The sequence below is a fragment of the Desmodus rotundus genome, chromosome 7, assembly GCF_022682495.2.
Source record: "Desmodus rotundus isolate HL8 chromosome 7, HLdesRot8A.1, whole genome shotgun sequence".
NCBI classification, from domain to species: Eukaryota; Metazoa; Chordata; class Mammalia; order Chiroptera; family Phyllostomidae; genus Desmodus; species Desmodus rotundus.
In genome coordinates, this window is record NC_071393.1 from 54,596,153 (window position 1) to 54,619,205 (window position 23,053).

At 37.9% G+C, this 23,053-nt stretch overlaps 1 protein-coding gene across 3 annotated transcripts in view; it reads right to left on the reverse strand.

The window, feature by feature from the left end:
* The window catches only part of AKAP6 (A-kinase anchoring protein 6), a 476,021-nt gene that overhangs the window by 100,782 nt on the left and 352,186 nt on the right, over positions 1 to 23,053 (reverse strand). For all 3 annotated transcript variants that reach the window (XM_045188183.3, XM_045188177.3, XM_053928192.2), the window contains exon 9: positions 19,370 to 19,490. In XM_045188183.3, coding sequence (XP_045044118.2) covers positions 19,370 to 19,490 — 121 coding nt within the window. The remainder of the gene's footprint in view (positions 1 to 19,369; positions 19,491 to 23,053) is intronic.

Consider the following 23,053-nt stretch of genomic DNA (forward strand, 5'->3'; position numbering starts at 1 on the left):
GATTCATTTTGGTGTAGACTCATCCTCCAAACTTCAATAGGTTTTTTAATAGCTTGAGGTTGAGCCTAAAAGAGCAGATAGGAGAGTCCTCATCAATAGTGATGCAGGCCATTCGGAAGAATAACGGTGCAGTTTAAAGAAGCTGTAGGATACAGGCAAAAATTTATTAGTATGAACTAAGACTATAAAGAGCAAATCTGGGTTATGATAACTGCTGAGCACATTTTTCAAGCTAAGTGAGGGAGTTTACCATTAACATTCAAGAAAGTTTACTAGAAGAGCTTCATTAAAGAGAAACTGTGTGTGTGTGTGTGTGTGTGTGTTTCCAGTCCCAAGATCGATGAAATAAGGACGGGAAAGGAGTGAAAATTTAGAGAACAAAATGATGGAGAAACACAGATGGGTGGAGAGACAGTAATAAGTAGATAGGGGAAATTACAAAGGTTTAACCAGATATGGGAAACCATATCTAGTGTACACAAAATAAGTCACAAAAACTACGTAAAAATAAAGAGTATTGATGAAGAGGAAGGAAATCACACCGACAGAGGTCTTCATTTAATGCCTTCCCTGAAATAATCAGATGAGAGGATATCATAATGATGACTTAAAAATTTGTATAAGGACGGGAAACATTCACTAAGAGGAACAAAAAGAAGCAGAAGAACCAGGATGTGGCCATTTAACAGAGTTTATTGACAAAACAACAGATAATCTCTCAAGAAGAAATAGGTACTACAACTTGGACTTCGAGAATGTTCCCTAAGCATCACTGATGGGGAGCCCCTTCACCTGTACCATCTTTCCTTTGACTATCATTTCTGTCTTTGCTCTATGGGTAGCTTGCTACATGATCTGAGGGAAGTCCTTTCATGGTTCTGCGGCCATCCCATCCGTAAAATAGTGCCAATGACGTGCTCACCATTTATGCACCACAGATATTTTAATAAGTAATTAGATCATGTTTGTACAAAATTTCAGATCTCTGTGTAAATGCAACATTTAAAAAAAGTCTAATTTTAAAACACAAATGTGTAATAGAATTTTTTGATTTGGTACCCATTTGCAAGTAAGCCTGCAATTTTTCCATTTGTCTTTATTATCTGTCTTAGAAATAAGGTATTGTAAAATAAGTAAAAGTGTAAAATAAGTCACATTCAAGAGGAGCCACATATTATATATGTAGTACATATATAATACATATTATATACATATATTTTTTTCCATATTTTAGAAAATATATCGATTAGGTGTTACTATTTTCTCTACCCTTAATAAAGGGAGGAAGAAACATGTGGTGTTATAATACTAATATACTATTTCTCAAAACCTATACATATAAAATCATTTAATCATAAAGTTTTATAAACATTGTGATGAAAAAGGACTCATGCTAAATATTTTACTTTGTGAATCAATGAGATTGGAAAAAAAACCCAAACAGACAAGTAGGTAGATAAATAAATGAATAAGTAAATAAATAAAATAATCAAATGAAAATATATGCCTAGAATCAGCTTGCCCGTTGCGGGAAAAGAAAACCGTGTTTGCATTGCTTACCAGCTGTGCAAGTCCCTGTGCTTGGTAGCTCATCTGGGGATAATACTAATACTTATTTCACAAGTTCGCTGTGAGGCCGAATGTGCTGATATATGTGAAGATCCTGGAACAATTCCTTGTACATAATAAGCATTATACACAATTTTGTTCAAAGTTCATCCGAATGTTGCATGCTAAGAAAATACGACCTTTGGCATAACTTTTCTCATCTTTATAATGCCACTAGTTTGTATATTTATGTATGTATATAACTTCCCTTCACTAAATGAAAGAATGAATGTAGGATTCACTAGTTACTAGAAAAGACAAAAACCTTGCCTTTCATTGACTTTCACCGAACACAAGGATGAATGCTGGTACGATGTGTCATTGCTTTGCTGCCTTCCCCCAGAGTGTCTTCCTGATTTGGGTGAAGTCCTAGGAGCATGGCAAACTAATTCCCAGATCTGAGGGTGGGTTCCCCCCACATTGCATTCTTTTGTAGTACACCTATCTCCATCCCACTTACTTACATTCTATCTAGCAAGGCCCATTCCAACCTCATCCCTTCCGTGAACACATTCTAAAAACAGCAGTTATTTTCTTGTACTACACAATGTACTCTTTGTTATCGTTTCATGTTTTTTGATTTTACTTTTCTAAATGAATTACAAATTACTTAAGGAAAAGGATAACTTTCCTTTTATTTTGTTCTCTGTAGCTTACAGTAATGCCTAACAAATGTTTATTGCCTCATTTCATAGTCACTAATACCAGACAGAATCATTCCTTATTCTTTCTTACTTTTAAAGTAAAGGTTGATTTATTAGACCATTAATTCCTAACATATGTATCAGCGTACACGGACACACATAATTTAAAAAATTATACATGAGAAAAGAGAACTAAGGTAGGAAACGTCTTTGTGCTCAGACACCCAGGAAGTGTTAGTTGGGTTTGATACTAATTAGTGCAGTTTGAAAAGTGGAAAAAACTTGTAGTTAATCTTTCCCCAAGCAAATATGAATCTGCCTTTAACTGGATAGCTCTCCAGAGAAGTAGTCCCAGTAGGGCATTTGGAATTCGTGTGATGGACTGTCGCTGGGTCTCCCAGGGCACACTGATTTCAAATATAAGCCTGAGCCTCACCAAAACACCCGAGAGACCTTTATGGTCTTTTCCCATAGACAGCTGAAGGCCTTTAGCCGCATTTGCCATGGCGGCCAACATGACAATTCGAGTACAAACCAGTGGTGTACATATACTGGAAAGCAAGCCAAAGGTACGAACAGATTGTTCGGATGATGAAATGACCCCTTTTCAATGGAAATGTAAGTGAATATATCTGTTGCAAACTGTTAAGAAACTTGAGGAGCACTTGGTAATGCTGCCTAAAAAAAAAACTAGGAAAATTACAATGTGTGGAAAACAAGGCATCAATGAGAAAGCTGAACTTCCATGACAGATTTAGCAAAAGTCACTGTTGAGAATTCAAATGAATCGTCATCTACCGCTGAATAAAAGTAAAATGGAAAAAAAAGGGTTGAAGAAGGCTGATAAAATATATTTTTAGAATTTACTACCTAAAATGAACCCCAAACAATGTATCATTTAGAAATTACACACTTTTTCTGTAGTTTTCCACATAAATAAATAGAAATAGAAATAGAAATACACATACACACTCATATGTTTGTTTCCTTAGGCTTTGAAATTGAATTTATAAAATTCTGATTTTGCCAGATTGCTTATAGGCAAAATCAATTACTAATAAAAACGATCTTCGATTTTTCACCAAAGAGAGTGGAAGGGGAATGGACCTTAGAGCTGCTCCGTCCACCCCCCTCACTGTACAGGTGAAGAAAAAGAAGGCTGAGAGGGTGAGTCCCTGTCCAAGGAGAATCTGGCCTCCGCCTCTGGAGCTTTCTAACCAGCATTTACAATCTTTTTCCCCTAACACTGGTCTTTTGCGAAGCTTAAAAAATAAGATGAAAGAAAACTGAAAGGGGGATCTAGAGAATAAAATAACATAAAGGAACTGGGGCACCGAGATGGAGTCCCTCCATGCTCTTCCAGAGAAATTAACATATGGAGATCTGAGTGGCAATGGCCTTTGTCTTTCCGGAGGAGCTTCGAGATCAGCTAATGCTGCTGGTATGCCTCTGAGAGTGGGACGCGGTCATGGGGAAGCTCTCAGAGTGATGGCCAAGGTTTTTCTTTTTTTAAACACACTTTGATGTATGTGTGTGTATGTGTGGGTATGCATTTCAAATTTTAATTTTGTTTTTACTGTTTTAACTGCTTCTCTGATTTACAATTCATTTTCTAAGAGGGTCACTGTGAATTTATGTTTCAGGACCAAACACAAAATGCAGGGCTCATCGAGCGATTTCAGAGCAGAGCCACCAGAGAAGTGCTAGGAGCAGAGAGTAACGGCCAAGTTGAAAGAAGTGTGTTAGAGCCACTTACTGCTTCCTTTTGGTCCCACAGCACAATAGAGTATAGGAGGCCACCTGGTGGTGAAATGGACCAATTAACCATTTATGCTACTTTCAAAAGCAAGCAAAACAAGCAGATTTGGGGTTAAACAAAAAAAACCCCAAGAACCTTGTGCAAAAGAACAATAGTCAACAGGTAGTATTACAATATGACAGACATAAAATTGAATTGGAAAGTCATTCAAGTCTGTAGAATAATGTATGTTACTAAAGTGTTGCCATAATAGCTATTCTTTATACCAGGGACTGGTAAACATCATCTGTGAAGAACTGGCTAGGAAATTAGTTTAGGCATACAGGTCATATGGTACTGTTGATACTATTCAACTCTGCTATTATTGTATAAAAACAGTCATAGACAATACATAAGTGAATGTTCCTGGCTATGTTCCAATAAAACTTTATTTAAAAATCAGGCTGTGGGCTGGATTTGACCTTCGGGCTGTAGTTGGTCCACCTCTGGTTCTGTATTATGTATTGAGCTCATACTATTTACCAAACACAGGGCTGACCCCTTACATACATCACCTTGTTGAATCCCAGTAACCTTTCGAGGTGGGTGTTATCCCCATTTCACAAGTTCGAAAACTCCAGCTTAAAGAGTTTAAATAATTTGGTGGAAAATGCACTATGCTTCTTCTCACTTGGAAATGCTTTATGCAGCCTTATGCCATTGTTTCCCCTCTGATTGCAGACCCCTGTTGGGCCCTCCCTCCTACCCGCCGTGCAGAGGCTGCTTTTGGTTTGCTTCCACAGTGACTTTGCTCCCGCTCCTCCACCTCACATTTTCTGAGGTGTTGTCTCTTACCATCTCTTTCTCCCTCACACCTTTTATATGTTCAAAAACTTTATGCCAGTTTTCATAACAACAGATGTAAGCAAGCATGAAGGACAAAAGCAATGTATAAAAAATAGTTAGCCACATATACAACAATAAGCCAAGGGAACCGTCATACTGTACGCATTCCAAATGGAATGTGAGCCAAAAGCATAATGCTCATTCTTAAATAATATACTACGCATCCACTGAGAGAAAAAGGCAGCTCTGTCCCTAAACGGGGAAAGAATTTTTTTGTTCCATTTTTATGTCATTTCCTTTTTCTTTTTAAACTTTTTTCCCCTAGGTATACACTGTAAGTCATACCATTTCAGACACGCCACATTCCCCTTCCAAACTATCCAGGAGCTATTTTATTAACTTTTAATAGAAGAGAGTTGAAAAACCTGATCGAGAAATCCATGAGCTTGTAAAAGCCTTTCAAATATAAAAATCTACCAGCAGTCTTTCAATATTGGCATATTTTCTCCTACAAAAGAAGATAGAAGTAGCTTCAGTTAGATGGAGTGTAGAAAAACCGAAATAAAGGATTTTAAAAAGATCTTTTAACTTGAAAAGAAAATTGCAAAAGCTTGGGAATGTGACTGTGCAGAAAACAGAAGAAGTCTAATTACACAGCATGGATTTTGGCTGATCTGACAGGTAAACTTAACAATAGAAGGGATTTACACTAGGCATAAGAAGACTTTCAGGGCAGGGAGAGTTGTTAAACATTTTAATGGGAGGTTGTGAATTCCCTCTGGAAAGACCTTTAATGGAGGACAAATTCTCTCCTGTCTGGAATGGGTTAAAAAAAATGCTTGAAAGAGAGTATATGAAATACAGGTTCTTTCTAATAAAGGTTCATCTGCAGTCCTGAAACTCCAGGTAAAATTCTCACTTCCCATAGAAATAAATAACTGTACAAAAACCTCTAAGAGATTCACTTTGCAAGATTCAAGAGAAGCACTCATTGAGCAAATGATTCAACTCAGAAATTATTTACTGAGTGCCGAACATTGCCCAGCCCTGGGGAAATGTCCACCCCAGCAGCGCACAGGTCTAGCAGCAGTCTGGACAATGGATAGAGAACACAATTATTCACTTCAGTTAATTTTTTTTTTAAATCTTTGAACTCCAAGGAGCTTTCTGGAACTACTTCCTGAACTTGGAGAGCTCCAACACCCCACAGGCGCTGGCTGTCCCGGGGGAGCCCTGGCAGTGCTCATGGTGTCCCTGCAAGTTTTTGTGAACAAAAACGGCTTTGGGTGGTGTTTCCATGCTTTCTTTCTTTTTCTAACCCAAATTTGGGCAGACAGAGCATCTTTAACTGTCATCAAAACGTGGATTATAAAATGCTAGTTAAATTTTAGTTCTTTTGCTATATTCCCATGATGCAGAAAAAGAATTCAATGAGCTCAACTCTAGAGATTCATTTATACTTAAGTTTTGATGAACATGAGGATTTTTGTTTGTGGCTTGTATGAAAACCAGGATGACTCACAGAATTGGATCTTTAACATCACCAGGCAGGATAGAGTGAGGAGAAGGAGAGAAAAATTATCCAGAGAGGTCAATTCTTCATGCATACTCTCACATCTCAGCACGTCCCAGCTCAGGACAGCTGAGACGGAAGGACAAAGTTCAGCAGGAAGACAGTAAACCCAAAAGGACATCGAGGTGGACACAAATTGGGTCAAGAAGTGAATTCATCACAAATCTTAATCAAATTTTAATTTTAAATGGTATATCTTCTAATCTTAATTGCTTAAAATTATTAAGGCTTAAATTAATCTCTAAGTTAAAAATATAAATAATCATATAAAAAGATTATTTTTAAAAGTTATAAAGAGTGTAAAACTTTTTTTTAAAAAAGTTGGAGAAAGTTCCAAAGTTTCAGCCTTCTCTTGATATTATAGCAATGACTTTTTTTTTTAATTTTCATGTTCTGAATTAGCTAACTACATACAGCTTTGGAAAAATGAGTATTTTAGACTCTCCCCCCTTCACCCTCATCGTGATAGACTGGGATCAAAGAGCCACCCAAGTCCAAACCTCTCATTGTTTTTCTCACCCCTTTCATTATTACATTTTAGACACACACATTTATTTAAAGTCAAAATTTCCACCAATGAATGTATCACTAAACTCTCCTGCTAACTGTGGTACAAGAACAAATGGTGCTGATAACCTTACCATTTCTAAGGACTGTTCGTGTTTACCTACATCTATTAATCTATTTTCAGGTGTCACATATGAATGGCACATGTCATCCTTAGATGTATAAATAATTATAGTGGGATTGTCTATAAAGTCAAGAATATATCAGTGAAGACTAGGGTTTGAAGTCATAGAATTATGGTGATTAGTTGTACATTTTTGTAGCATTTGTCTCAGACATAGACGTCATTTTCCTTCCTTTTTACCCTCTATTTTTCTTTCCCTCCCACCTATTCACTACCACCCATTCTCTCTCCTACCACCAAATATTAGTACTCTGAGTATTAGCTTCCTTAATACACTTTGATTTTTCAAAGAAAGAGATTTTTGTTTTATTTTTACATACAATATTAGAGGAGGCTATGATGTTTTAGACTCAATAATCAGAGCATGAAAATAGGATTGTCTTCTTAAAAAACTAAAGAATTGATAGCACAGTTCTGATTAAAATAATTTAATTACTATATGATTGAATAAACCTTACTGGAAAAATGTTTCTCAACATACACTAATTTTTTAATTCTAGCCTGAGAATATTTCCATTGATTTTAGAGAGAGAGGAAGAGGTGGGGAAGAGGGAGGGAGGGGGAGAGAGAGAAACATCAATGTAAAAGAGAAACATTGATCACTGGCCTCTTGTAGGCTCCCCAACCAGGGATCGAACCCTTAACTTAGGTATGTGCCCTGCTGGGAATCAAACCTGTAACCTTTTGGTGTATGGGATGATGCTCCAAATAACTGAGCCACCTGGCCAGGGCATATACTACTTTCTATTCTGTGGCATGTACTGTGCTAAGCACTGGAGATACATAATAATCAACACAGATATGAACCCTGCCATCCTGCAGTGTGGAGTGTAACAAAAATTATAATCATTCATTCTCAAATTTGGTCTACAAAATCCAAATCTGTCATCATTATTTAAAAATATGCATTTAATTAATAAGAAAGAATCCATGGCTAAATTATTCTCACGGAGGGCCCTCTCAGGGAGGCACCTGTGAGTATTGAAAGGGATAATGCTATTGTAATGAAGGCAACAAAATCCAATATGCCGAGATTTATAACATAGAAATGAGCTCCAGACTGAAACTTGGCATATAGAAGGGAGTTTATATAGTTACTTATATATGTATGCATGATTTAAATGTCTTGGGACTACAAATATATCTGGTCCAAGGAATCTTTCATTCAAATTCAATCCCGATGATAGATTTTTTTAAAAAAATTAAACACGTCAATACTATGTATACGTGTGTATATGTGTAAATGCACATAAATGTGTGTGCATAACTACTTTTATCTGTACCTCTTCCGCAAACTTCCTAGTGTTCCATGGCTAAAATGACACGGCAAGGGAAATACTACAAATCCCAAGTTTTCTTGATGCACGTGTCCATGAGCACATGGAGTCAACTGTTTAGGAAAGCAGCTGCGCTAGTAAGTGCAGATGTGCTTCAGGGGTGCATAGGTGTCCTTCTGGAGAAAGGCTGTAGCTCTGGGGTCTGAGAAAACTTGGAAGAAGAAGTAAAATCAGCCACAAAAGGATTAAGGGTGTTAATCTGATTGACTCTCCTCTAGCTTTAGAAAAAAGAAAACATGTGTGTATGTGTGTATGTTCTGTGTCTTATGTAAATAAATCAAGGTTCAGCAGGAAGGCCACTGCTTCCCTCTTAGCTTACCCCAGTGTCTTCATTAGGGACACAGTATAGTGGAGGTGCCTACTTTAAAAATGTATAAGCTTCACAAATGCCCACATTATTAAGAATGTGTTGGGGAATGGCCTTATTTCTGAGAACTATATTTGCTTCCTTGAGAGGACTGAAAAGTGGTTTTTCTGCAAATGGTATTCCTCTAGAACATTTGTCCATGGGGGCCCTTCTAAAGTGAGCTCCCTTGGGCAATAACAGGATCCACGCGGTTGAATTCTCCCAGGGCAATGTGGCCTTTGGTGCACCTCTCCCCCAAAACATAAATATTTTCAGGCTTAGCTTTCCTGAACCTGACAGCATACAGGAGGTTCCTGTGAGGCTCAAGGTGGCAGCCTTCCCCAGGGGGCTGAGCTGCTTAAGAAAGCTTGGGAGCTTTCACAGAACAGCATGATGACTAGCTAAAGCACTAACCCAAGTTCATCATGTTTTCTCTGCAGAAGTACCGGCTGAACATTTGGGACCTTCGTTTTTCTATCTTAGCACCACAAGCTTATGCAGAGAGAGGAAATAATATTCTTGTAAGAATTTTGCCTGTTGTAGAGAAGTGGATATGAGGCACCAGGGAGCAGGCGAGCAAAATGTGAAAGAGAGCCTGGGTATTAGAGCCAAACAAATGGGGTTCAAATCCTGATTTATTTACTCATTTCTTGGGATAGTTATTGGTACAGCTCCAGAAACACAACACTTCTAGCTTTCTGCCTTTCCAGCATATAGTGGGGATGAATCTCCCCATCTAGTATGGGATAAGGTAGAGCCATGTGATTAGTTCTGGCCAATGACTTTGAGAGGAAGTGACATGTATCTTTCAGGTAGAAGTTAATGGCTGGAGTAAGACCCTCCAGAAGTCTCTTCTCCCTTTGCCACATTGAAAGAATATTGAAGAGGGTTACTGGTCCAGCAGAGCCAATAGCCAGCCTGTGATGGACATGTGTGTATGATAAATAAATCTTTGCAGCTTTCAACCTTTGAAATTTGGGGGTCATTGTATCAGCAAACCCTAGCCTAACCTGACTGAGAAGCTAGTTCTGTCTTTTAGGCTGGTCACTTAACTTCTCTGCGTTTCGGGTTCAGATTCCATTGAAAGGGGGAAAGTAGTCCATGATCACTGAGCACATTAAACACGACAATGTACACACGGCAGGGACAGAGTCACATAGTAAGACTTGGCCGATGTTTGTTTTTTATCCCTCTATCCTATCCCTATCTCATACCACACACACACACACACACACACACACACACACACTCACACTCATCCTCACAGTCTCACTCACACGTGCACACACTTGTCTTTTTGTAAAATGATGAAGTAGGCAACATCTGTTCTTGGTTCCTTTTCTGGATTTCTTCCTATTATCCACACTGTCTTCCCTTCCCAGTGTCCTTCTATTTAAATTAGATGTTAAAATTGGCATTTAATTCAATATTATTCTCCTACTACCCTATCGAACATCTGCATTTGGTAGAATGTATTCTTTTTTACCCCAGAGAAGTAAATCTTAAGGATGGGGTTTAAGGCAGTACGGGCGTGCGACAATAAAGACAGTTGGGTTGGGGAATCCCTAATACTCCAAAAATGATGTTCCTTAGACAACAACAAATCTACGTCCTTCTAGAGCTAGGCGTGGCAATGACGTAAGGACAAGAAAGAAGGTTAATGAGTTTATCTGTGAAAGCACTATGGTTGAGCATCCCCCACCCCGGTTCGCCAGGCTATTCTGAACAGGTGCCAGGACTTGGTTTGAAATAACTAAAATATTATCTAGGCCCCCTTCTAGCCTCACCCTTATGCTTTAGAAATATATGCATGAAATTCTAATAAATTATAAAAATGTGAATGATTTAAAGACAAAATATTTAGATCCAGTAGCATATATATCTTATACATGTCCTTGTGGTCATTGTAATGATACCCAATGCCTTCCTGACATGATTTCATGGAACATTAAACCTAACATTCATCCTTCTTATATTAGGACCTCTTTGTCAGTGATAATACTTGGTTTTCATCTTTAAACTTTGCTACTTTTTTTAAAAAAAGCAACACCAACCCCAGTTCATGTCATGGTTGTCTATAAAGTTTAATCACACATCATATTATTTTTTTCTAGCTTCAAACCAGATTAGACCAAATATGAATATAACCACTAATGATAAGAAGTTTAAAAATAGGAAATGTTAAAAAGTAGGTGAGAGGCATTTTCATTAACTCACTGACCTGAAACACACACATAGTATTAGGGAGATCAGGAACCAAAGTGGGCAGTGAACCAAACACCCTTTCTTACAAGGAATTTTCACGTTCTTCCAATTTATTTTATAAAATCAGAAAGAAATTTTCAAATATATGGAGTTAAAGCCAAATCTGTCAGCTCAACCCAGGGGGAAACACTGCATATTCACATCTGATTAAATAAAAGTCATTTTTCAAAAGTTTAAGGCTGAAATTTTTGCAATTTAATCCAAAATTTTATTAGCGAAGTCTAATGATTATCCTGATTGCAATTAATGAAAGCTCCCAAACAGGTCAACTCATTTAAGTGCTATCTATAATCATTTGGATTTTAACATGATGGTTATTACTTATTACCCTGAAACCAAGCAGTGCAATGAGATATTGATTACTTTTAACCTTTAGATCCAAGGATTCAAGAAAGGTCAGAGGAGGGGAACACTCTTCCTTGGCTGCTGAATGTATAGCCTTCAGGAGAATTCAAATGATTCCCATTGGTCAAATAGATTCAAGATTAGTTTATTCTCTGGGCTGACAAGAAATGATGATGCTTTTAAAAATAACACCCAGCACGTATTTAGTGAAGTGTTACATTTGTATAACCAGTGGCCTCAGATGTACCTTACATCTCAGCAAGTCTCAGGCTATTAACCCTTTACCAAGTTTTGTTTGAATGTGATATTCAACATAGTAGCTTTCATTGGAATAAACTTATCTCATTCAAGTAAGTTCTCTTGTAGATTTCAAAAGGCTGAACACAATCACTGGTTCACTGTTGGCCACTAGCATTTCTTTTGGTCTTCTTTTTCCATGACAACATTTAGAAATATTTTTCACATTTGTGCCACTGAAAAGCAGTGAGTTCTAAGGTAGGGTCCAGCAGAATTATGGGCAAGGGAAACATAACTGTTATGTGTTAGATTAATTTGCAGAACACTTGGCATTATTATTGCCAAGTCCTCAAATTGTTCCAAGTTGTTCCGGAAGGTTGTTATTAATAGTATGTTTTCTGAGGAAAGTTCTGTCTACTTTTGGAACTGCATTTCTGTTGCCAAGGAAACTCCTTTAAGCACAGTTTTCTAGGAGCACACTGCTGCTTTTGTGTGCCGTGTCCTATTCATATCATCTAAGTAAGCGTTTTACATGCTCCAGCTTCCCAAATGTTGAAGTTTCAGCTTATTTAAGTTGCTTTTTTCAAACATAGTTAATGCTTGCTATGATTTCCCCCGCCCTTCCCCCGTCTCTCGCCAGTCACCCAAAGCCCGAGTTTCCCCCTGCCTTCTTCCTTCTCCCAACTCTTACTTTTCAACATTTATTTTTGTAAACAGTTGCATTAGGGGAGATAGTTTTCACAAGTTTTTGATAAATAAACTTAAATTTGAATAATAATTCCATAGGTTGGAGCATTAGTCCCTCAAGTGTTAATTATCTTTCACTCTAAAATTAATGTAGTCCTTTCCTCCTGACTCCTCTACCCCATTTATTGAAGTGCTGAGGAAAACATGTCATTGAGTCCTGAGCCAGCCCTGCTGTTGTGATTAAGCGTGGTCACATGGCCCATCGCTGCCAAAAGGAGGGCCCTGAGAAAAGGTGACAAAGACAGTGATTTCCTGTCAGCAAAGAGGACGACAGGGCTGTCTAGAAGTGATGCAAATGAGGGGAACTTTCCCCACGGCTTGTTTGATCCACTCCAGGCCAGAGCAGGCCAGGCCAGGGAGAGCGGGCGCAGCACAAAGCAGCAGCGCTGCCCGGAGAGCCAGCGCACCTTCCGGACAGCGGCTCACCGCCGGAGACAGCCACTGCTGGCGGGGCTTCCCTTCCTCGCCCCTCTGCTCACGGAGCCAGCTAGTTCTTGGCGTGCTGTTCTCTTAACGTCCTTTGTAAAAAAAGTGATTCAGTTAGGAATTATAAGGTCCGGCAGGAACACTGTTTCATATATTGTTCAAAAACCATATCCATCTACTTTTTCTTCTAAACATTTCACATGATGAGTTTTGCCCTCTCTCAAAGAAGAAAAGAAAAATATAGATATATTCAAATATTCATAGCAAATACTGACTCATCAAAGCTCAAATTAATGTGACAGCTAATCTACGGACTTTCTGAATTTTAATAAAAATGAAACAACAAATTCATTTCTAGATAGCAGTGGAGACAGCTTAGGTTTTTCCATTCTGATCACTTTAAAGATGACTAGATAATGTTATTTGAAATACTATAACGATTTTAAGCATATTCTTCTTATCTTAATGGAGTTTTAATCTAACATACAATTAAGCTCTACAATTAATCTACTGGGAAAGACGTAAAAAATTATCACAGGTTCTTGTGTCTGATATATCTGATACATTTTTACCTTGACTGCTTCAATGACTAGGAATTTGCTTCGTTTTGAGCAATCAAGGTAGGGGATTTTGCTACTGAAATTCCAATACAAGGCCTAATTAACAGAATACAATGTTTTTGATGTGTATTCCTTCTATATACAACACAGGGAGTTTCATTTTTCTTTTTAAGTAACGGATTTTTATCTATTTTAAGCCTGGCTACAGTGACCTGGCCGAGGAATAAGCCTAGCACTACATTTTTAGGAGCTCAAGTTCAGTCCTAAAGGTATCAAGCCACATCTGAAATTATTTAGATCAAACTGCTCCACTACAAAATGAAAGAGAACTATTATAGAGGGTTGAAATTTTTGAATTTATAAAATATAGGCACAGCATGTTTAATTTATTTTCTACATTTGGTTCATAGCTATGACAACATTATTTTGGCATCAATAGTTATAAAATAACAAGTCAACTAGATCACATTTTTCTTCTCTTACACTACATTTCTTATTCGCCGGAATTTCTAATCCTATTCCATGCACACATTTCTTTTAAAAGTCATAATGCTAGTCTTTAAATACACACCCAAATTCTCCAAAGTACCATTTTCTCCTTTAAAACTTAGCCCTTTCTTTTGTTTCTTTTTCCTGAAACAATTTTTCTTTCATTGTTTAGTTTTTTTGTTTGTATTTGGATTTTTGTGTTTCCTTAACTATTCATTCATCTACCCATGATTTTAATTTACCCCTTCACCCTTTTTTGTTTGATTAACTCTGTATTAACTAATTCCTACTGCTTTCCTTTTTCTTTAATGCTTATATTTCTCTTTCACCTTACTAATATCTTCTTTTCCAATATATAATATTGATACCCTCTCTCAGTAATCCCACCTGGCCAAACTATCAACAAAAGGAGCCCCCTTCAGGCAAGGGCTGTGCTCAAAGTCTCTAAACATCACCTGGCAACAGAGTCAGAGAAAAATTATTAATTCTCTTGCTAAAAGTATTATGTTTAGAACTTTACTTGTAAGGAATATTGTGGTTAGACATTTCTCTAACATACCATTCTGACCCCTTATATAAAAAATCCTAAAAGAAAATGTTTTCATACCTAAGTATCAAAATAAACTTAATTTCTTCAAAGGAAGTATGACTTCTTTCCTCATGGAAAGTGAAAATTTTGCAATTGAGCACATGTCTTGCTTTTTTTTCACTATCAGAAAACTCAGAACAAAACTTTGAGGTCATCTTTAGTAACTACTCAGAACCTTACAGTGTATGTGCCTACATATTAACTCTTCTCACAGAAACAAACTCATCGTTGTATGTCTTCTCCAGTTTTAATTTATATTTATACTTTAAAATATCTTTATTATTTTCCTGTGAATTCTTATAAACCTGCAAAGTAAATATGTAATTAACCTGTACAGAGCATTGTATTATGCAGAATGAATGGCTCTTTTCCTTCTGCGCACAGGATATATTTGTATATGCGGATACCCATGGAGAAAGAAGATATTTGCATTTTCCCCGTAAAAGCAGAACTCTATGAATAACTAGCCCTCAAAATTACATATAAAATCTTTGGTGTAAATTCCTCAAAAGTATACAGGTTTTAGGTGAAGTGGGTAGTAATTGCATATTATTTTTAAGCTGGAAGGGTTATTTTTAATCCCTTAGAAACATATAACCCAATATTTTATTGATGAGGAACAGCTAAGCCATTCACTGAAGGAACAAATCTATAAATACGGTATCTTAGTGAGTTTCATACAATCTGAAAACCGCTCTTGTTCAATTACAACAATAATCACCAGAGTGCAACTTCTAAATTTGGCTCTGGAAATTAACCCTTGGACTCGGGAACCCCACCCAACGCAGGACCGCTAGGGGCGCTGTCATCTGTGCTCTGTAGGCAGAGAATGGGCAGTGCCGCAAGGTACGCAGCCCTGACGGCGCCCACCCTCACAGCGTTCCAGAGTCAGCCGTGTCTGCTGCCCAGGGTGGAGCAGCTGCAACAGCAGCGGCCTGAAAAAATGCTTCCAGGTCACTCAGTCTATAAAATTTATAGGATGGGGGAGGAGGTGTCTTGAGCTTCCCTGCGCCCAAGAATAATGCCACCTTTGATCTGCAGAAATGAAAAAATGGAGCTTTCCCTTTGCAAGTGGGTCTTAAATATTTCTCCATTAATAGTTAATGCACATAAAGACCAGCAGAGTGACAGCTCCCTCTGATTATGAATTCTGGCTTTGTAACTCCAGTACAAATAAGAGCTGAACTTTCAAAATCACGGTGGTTACTTTTGACAAATTAAATTGTCTTACTTAAAGAGGTAGGAGGAATGAAGAGAAAGAAAGTGAGGGAGTGGGAGAAAATTCTCCTTGGAGATGATTCTCAGATTGAGAAAGAAAAAAATGAGAAAAAATGACGTTTGTGTTTCCCGTGCTGATAATACTGCCAATATTTATTAAAAACTAGCTACAGAAGGTCTTGGTTCAGAGGCTGGACAAGACAAAGAAGAGGGAAAGAAAGATATTGGCAGTATGGCTCATTGTCTCCAAACAAAGAAGAAAATATATTTAAGGGAGTGGTTAGTTTTGAATAAGAATCAGGTTGGTCTCAGGACCTTGCAGTTTAAAATTAGAAAGAAAAAAGTCTTACATTTCTAACAATCTGAAACAAAGCAAGAAATGGTTTAAACAGAAAATCCACTTTATAGCCCATTGTAATAGTATGGTTCTAAATTATGTCAGTTTGTATAAATGTACAAACCTAAACCTAACCTTTGCTGGTTAAAACTAATTCTTTTCCTTTATAAGGTCCTAGGCTACTTCTCTGGTTTTGGGAAACCAAGATATCACAACAGGTGCCCCACTCCTGAGGTCTGCTGAGTGAATAGTCTGGGGTATTTATCTGTAGTCCATATCTAGGAGTTAAGGTCAGATGATTTTCTAGCAGAGACCAGAATATAAAACAAATAGGTAAAGTCAGAAAGTTAGTGGCTAATGTCGAGGCAGTACTTAAAAATCGTACTCTCATGTTACTACATTTTCTCTAACCCAACATTTCCGAATGTGGACTTTAGAGATCCGCCTAGGACTGTGCAATGCACACGCCGAGGTCTGGGCACAACCGTCTCTGGCAGGTAAGGAGCTGAGTGATGAAATACCGAGCCCCTGAGAGCAAGAAGAACAAAGGTTTTGAATCCGATGATAAAAGGAATAATGATTCTGTCCTGGTCTGTAGTTGTTGGGATTCTACCAACACTCAGTTGAAGGTCTCCCACAAGTTTCAGCCTCATTCTTTTCAGTAATACCAGGGATCATGAACTTAATTTCCATCCTTCATTTTTGAACTCAACATCCTTAGTTCTATAACTGTATCAGGTGCTTTACTTAACAACATACAGAATACAAGTGCCAGGTATTTTTCTTGGTGCTGTCAAGTGTGTTAAGCAATGAAGATGATGCGGAGGGGTCGAGATGGACTGGAAATGCTGTGGAGTGGAGTGGGTGTCCTGTTGGGTTGTTGCAATGATGGGAAAACCAATAGTAAGGGCAGCAAAAGGGGTAGTCCCACAAACTAACAAAAACCGATTTGTCCTGAATGTCAATGATGCCCTTGATGAGAAATGCTAATAATGCATTGGCATCTTTCAGGGCCAACAATTTTAAAGATTAAAAAGTGACGAAGGTCGCCTCAAATGGTACTGAAAGCCTAGGAAGGTCTAGGGACCAAATGAGAAGCTTTACTCTTTCAGGAGTCTCTACACTCCACAGGCTCCACACCTCCCTCCCCCAAGGCAACCCTTCAGTTAATTCCTAGAAAAGCAGAAAAGAACAGAGGAATGGGACACTTAAATGGAGATTCTTGCCAAAGACCTGAAATTAATTCTCCTTCATCAGTTTTTCTAATTCAGAAGCCATCCCAAGTTCTAAAGGACTACTTAGTCAATATCCTCAGGATTGCTTTGGAAGTTTCCAAACCTCTGGAATAATTTGGGGGCTTATATAAAGAGAAACTCTACAAACCTGTAGCATTTGCCCTTGGTTTCAAACTCAATTTTTACTATTGCTTATAAGCCAAATGCAAAGTTAGCGCTAGTCTAATAAACTTAGATACGTTGGACACCTAAAAGCAAAAAAAAAAAAGAAAAGAAAGAAAGAAAGATGATGACAAGATATGGTCACAATAAAGAACCCCAGCAGGAAAACGTTTGGAAAAACACTACAACCCAGAAGTACTGAGTGGGTGGAATAATGGCCTTCAATATGCCAGAATGAGAATTCTCAGGCAGAGCACTTACAAGGAAAGCACAAGAAAAAGACTGCACTTTTTGTTCAGTGATTTCCTATTAATTGTGATGTAAATTATATGGATGTGATTTTGACAAAGAATAGCACTGTTTCTGAAAAAAGTAGTGGTTTATGTACAAAATACAAAATGCATCATGAAGAAAAAAATGTTATTTGGCAGCTCAAGCGCAATAAAATCTGAGATAATGGCTCATGATTAGGTAACTTTTATTTTTTCCTGTTTGGCTCAATTTTTAATCCTAAGCCTTGGAAATAAAACAAGTATTTTTGCATCACAAATTGATATAGATTTATAGGCATTTTAATATATAATTCTTGATCCTGACAGAAAATGTAAAATCCCCTAGCTTTGGTTACATTTGGTTGAGACTGTTATTCTAACAATATGTTATGTCAGAAGATATATTAGTTTTGTTGTTAATGTGGACAGCTATCCATACAGGAAACAGTGAATAATCAAACTCAATTAATGATTGACAAAATTCTTTAGGGAGTAAAATGTCGCCATTTGCCTAGTCCCTGGGGAACTTACATCTTCTCTTAACCAAGATGATTCCCAGGGGACACTAATTAAACTCAGCCAGGCCCTGAAAATGTAGAAATAAATATTTCTCTTTAAAGGAGTTAGAAGTTAAAATAATGTATTAAGAAAAGGTAACTTAAAATAATAAAGACTGAAGAAGAAAAAAGACAACTTTTATTTGACCTTGAATGTAGTTCTTATTCTATAAGAAATTTTAAAAAGCTAGAGGGTGGTTGTTTCTTGTCATTATACTGTTGCTGATTCTGTGGTTAGTTATTAATTTTATTTTTTATGATTCACAATCTGCTCTTTGAAATATGCCATATGCTCAAAGCAATTCAAGGATGACAACTGTCAGAATTACTCCAATAAAAATTGCCTAAATGAGGAAGATTTACTACAGTCTGATATTTCCGTGGAAAGTCCCTCTACCCTCCTCCCCAACAGCTTTTTCAGACACGGTGAATCTTGCAAACATTTTTTTTAAATCAAAATCACAGGGTTGTTTTCTAAGAACTTCTAAGACCATTTAAGTGGAATTGGTAGAGCACACTAGGCCAAGGGTGAATTGGCAGACATGGAAAACAATATAGATAGTTATTAGATGGATTGCCTGCAATCAATATGTGAGTTCCAAGCTAGTTTTCTTAAATCACACGCAAATGTATTGACTTAATATGACAATGTCTGCTCTATGTATCACTAATAAACATTAAATTGGACAAGCCCTGTACCCTGAAAGCAGCAAGCCAAAATAAAGGCAAATTCCTTTTTCCTCTGGGAAGATCTGAGGGGTAGATAGAACTTACCTGAGTGATCCAATCAAAACATATTTTGTTCAATGTTACCCTTCATTTTGTTTCAGTCTATTTATTAATGCAGTTTTGTTTATTGCTATTCATCTTGAAGATAAATTTTTGTCCTTCTATAGAATTACACCAAATAGAATGTGATAAAGGGAACTTTCTTGCAATTATGATGTCAGTGCAGGCTGTCAGCACACAAGGGATGGAAATGAGTTTGGGGACAGGGAAGAGAATTCTAATAGATACCATGATACATACAATGAACGCAAAGAGATCCTGAGAGAGAGAGAGAGAGAGAGAGAGAGAGAGAGAGAGAGACTTGTCAGGCTAATCAGATCTTCCACAGCAAGGTAAAGGCAAGAAGGGCGGCTCTAACCTTGTAAAGATGCTGCTGCTGCTCCTCTGACATCATCAGGTCGTGGCTGTCCATCACAAGGGACTCCATGTCAATCAGCCAATCCCAGAGCTCCTGATATTCTGAATCAAAGTCCAGAAGCCTGAAGATAAGACACAAAATGTATTATGCATAAACACAGTGTAGTTGTTAAAATCTCATATTAGAATAATATATTCTTGAAAACCCACGATGTTCCTAGGTGATACCTATAAAATGAGCAGGAAAAAATTCTCTGTGTGGTTACACAGTGGGCAAAAGAGGAATTCAAGCTCGAGACATAAGCCACTTCTTAGGTTTTGAAATCATAACATGTAATTTTGATGTTCATACCTGAGACATATTATCATGGCGATTTCCATCTAACCCTTTCTGAGAATTTGCAGCACTGGAACGAAACGACTGCTACCACATCCTTGAAAAAGAGCACTGTCATGTTTAACAGACTCGGAAATGGTGGCTCAGTGCCTTACATGGTCCAGAATTTTGGGTAAGAAAAAGTATCCTCAAAATCCAAACCCCTTTCTCATCTACTAGATTTTCCATAGATACTATATCCCAATAGATTTATGATTAAAAATTCTAATTTAACTAATTTCTCTATAATAATCATAATTCACTATCATATCCAAAATGTAATTTTCACTGGGAAATGGCTCAATCATTTACCTGTCCCTCTGCTGTCTATCTGCCTATCTCTACAAACATATATCCCACATTTATTGTCATGGATGAGTAGCCAGCATTTCAGCTTAACACTCAGAGAAAGGCTTGAGTGACTCTGGTAAGCCAGTGAGAACCAGGGGCAGATCCAATATTAGACAGGTGTTCCCTACAGACATGTAGGAAACAAAGGTAAGGACAGGAAGTCAAAACAATGAATCTTTGAATAGGCAGCAATCATTAAAATTCAAAGGAGGATCACTATGGTTTTCAACAAAATAAATCATTAGAATAAGGAGCTTAAAAGGATTAATGTGATTCTCTATTGAAAGCCCAGTGAATAAGTAAAGCCCAGATTCCTCTCAAACACTGTGATCAGAAAATGAAAGTGCAGATGAAAAACCACGACTTTGTCCTTCCCCCTAAAACTCATCCCCTAAAAGAAACCCCAGGCTCCTGTCAAACTATAACTGAACAAAACCCTATTTGTACTAGTGAAGCTGCAGCCTCAGGTATGAATGTGCATGTACCAAGTGAGTATCTTATTACTGTCTTGTTCCTGTCTCCATACATTAAATGACTGCTTTCCAAGCAAATGAACATCTACTTTTCATAACCTACAACTTACTCTTAATAGATCTGTCCAAAAATTATGGTGTATCTGGTGATGGAGGGCTAGACTTAAAATTGCCAATTTTAATTTAATTACTTTATCATAATTATAAAGATCCTTGATTAGGACCATAAGTACCCAAGGGCAAGGATCGTCATTAGCTAACACGTAGAACTGATAAATAAATGTTTACCAAATGCCCATGATGAGGACAGCTGATGTAGCCAAAATCTTCGGTAAGGCTCTGGTGGCCTAGAGCAGTGCTCCTCAAGTGGTACTGTGCATATGGCACAGCTGAAGATCTTGTTGCAATGCAGGTACTAATTCAGTAGTTCTGGGGTGGGCCTGAGATTCTGCATTTCTAACAAATTAGCAACTGGTGACACTACTGGTCATGGACCTCACTTTGAAGCAAGGGCTTGCAGCACACATGTGAAATCTGTAAATAAACATTTCAAAATACTAAAAAACAAACAAAAACAACCCCATGTAACAGCAAGAAATAAACCATCAGGCTTTCTTCATTAACTTTGTGAGTGACTACTAAAGAATGACTAATGAGCACTTGTTCACATGACAAGTACAATAATTTAGAAATGCCTCCTGAATGATGGTCATCATTTCTCTCTTCTTGTACTTTCCCATATTTTAATTATAAAAACAAGGGAAAGGTGGAATGCCACTCCCAAAATTAGGAGAGTATGGTCCAGAGGAATATTAAAAGGAAAGGGGAAAGGAAGGAAAAAGCAAACCCCTCCCCTCTCAGTGGACTTGGGGGATAAGAAGGAAATAAAGGCAAGAGGTGCCTGGATTCAGATGTGTGTATTCCCATCCCTTGGACTAGACCTAGAGAAGAGGCATATGAGACGGTGGAAGGGAAAGCCAAAAGCACAAGGATGTCATCTCCACTGTCCTCTGGAAGTCTGGGAAGAGATCGTCTTAATCAGTGTTCTCACAATAACCTGGAGTGGGGATGTTGAAGTCAGAGGGAGATCTTTGGTCAGAGCTCCCCTTGCTACCATGCTCGCTCATCCTCCCCAGCCCACCATGAGGTTTCTGAAAGTTCAGCTGGTGGACTTGGCAGAGGCATTGCACAATCACTTCCAAGGAGAGCAGGGGAGGGGAGTAGGCTCTGAAACCAGACCTCAGAGAGTTTGCAGGACCAGTGAGGCCTGAGATAAGACTTTAGTCAGGATATACTCCTGACCAAGTCAAGAGATAATGACACAGCCATAGCCCTCTGTGGGAGGCAACCTCATAATGTCCAGGGCAAGACCCATTTCAATGAACCCAGCCAGCCTGCACCCATGGACCATGTTAAGACAGGGGACCTTACCGCATTCCCGAATCACAAGGTCACGTAAGCCCCTATATGCTCTTTTGGATACTCTGCTTATCCAAAGGAAGGGAGAAGAATAGGAAATCTGGAAAACAGCATTTATCCCAAGAGTTGTTCCTTAAAAGAATGTTAATTTATTAGGGGAGACTATAATCATTGTGTTTGAGAACCTGAACACTGATCTTAAAGCAAGTTTTTTTCTTGCTTTACCAGGAAAGTATGTGTCTCATAAAAATTATCAGTCAGTAAGAGAAAAATAAAAAAACCTGGTTTATTCTGCATGTGTGTAAGATAAAAAAAGAAACTTTGATTATGACTAAACAATTCAAAGGCAAGGTATGAATTTATTTTTGCATCTCTAGTGCTTACTGTAGTACCTGGTGAATGGGACTGAATATAGATAATGAAACCAAAACCTTCAGTAGGGCAAGAAAGATTTCAGAAAGAGCAGCATGAGACAGGGGTAATAGTATCTCATCCCCCAAAGCCAATACCAAAGCAACGAGGGCACCCTTGACAGGCTTCTTCACTCATTCTGAAGGTGAGGTTTTTGCCTCAGTGCATGAGTGGTACATTGCTTACTGAGAATAATTAGACACAGTAGATCCTCAGTTAATCTGAGTTGCCTTCCCATTCCTTTCACATTCTCCTCTTTTCTCTAGGGAAAATTAAAGGTGATTTAGAACTAGATTTTAAACAAATGAAAAATATACACAGAATAACAAAATGTTCAGAACAATGGAAATGTTTTCAGAGCTCCTTACCATGCCTTAAATCTATTTAGCTGCTCCCTCCTATTACTTTCCTTACAGAACAAAAGCCACTCCTTCTTCTTTTTAAAAAAAATATTTTTATTGATTATGCTGTTACGGTTTTCCCAATTTTCCCCCTCTATCCCCCCTCTACCCTGCCCTCCCAATTCTCCAGCATCCTCCCCCCCTTAGTTCACATCCATGGGTTGTACATATAAGGTCTTTGAGTCCTCTGTTTCCCATACCATTTTTTACCTCTCCCTGTCTATTTTATGCCTACTAATTATGCTGCTTCTTCC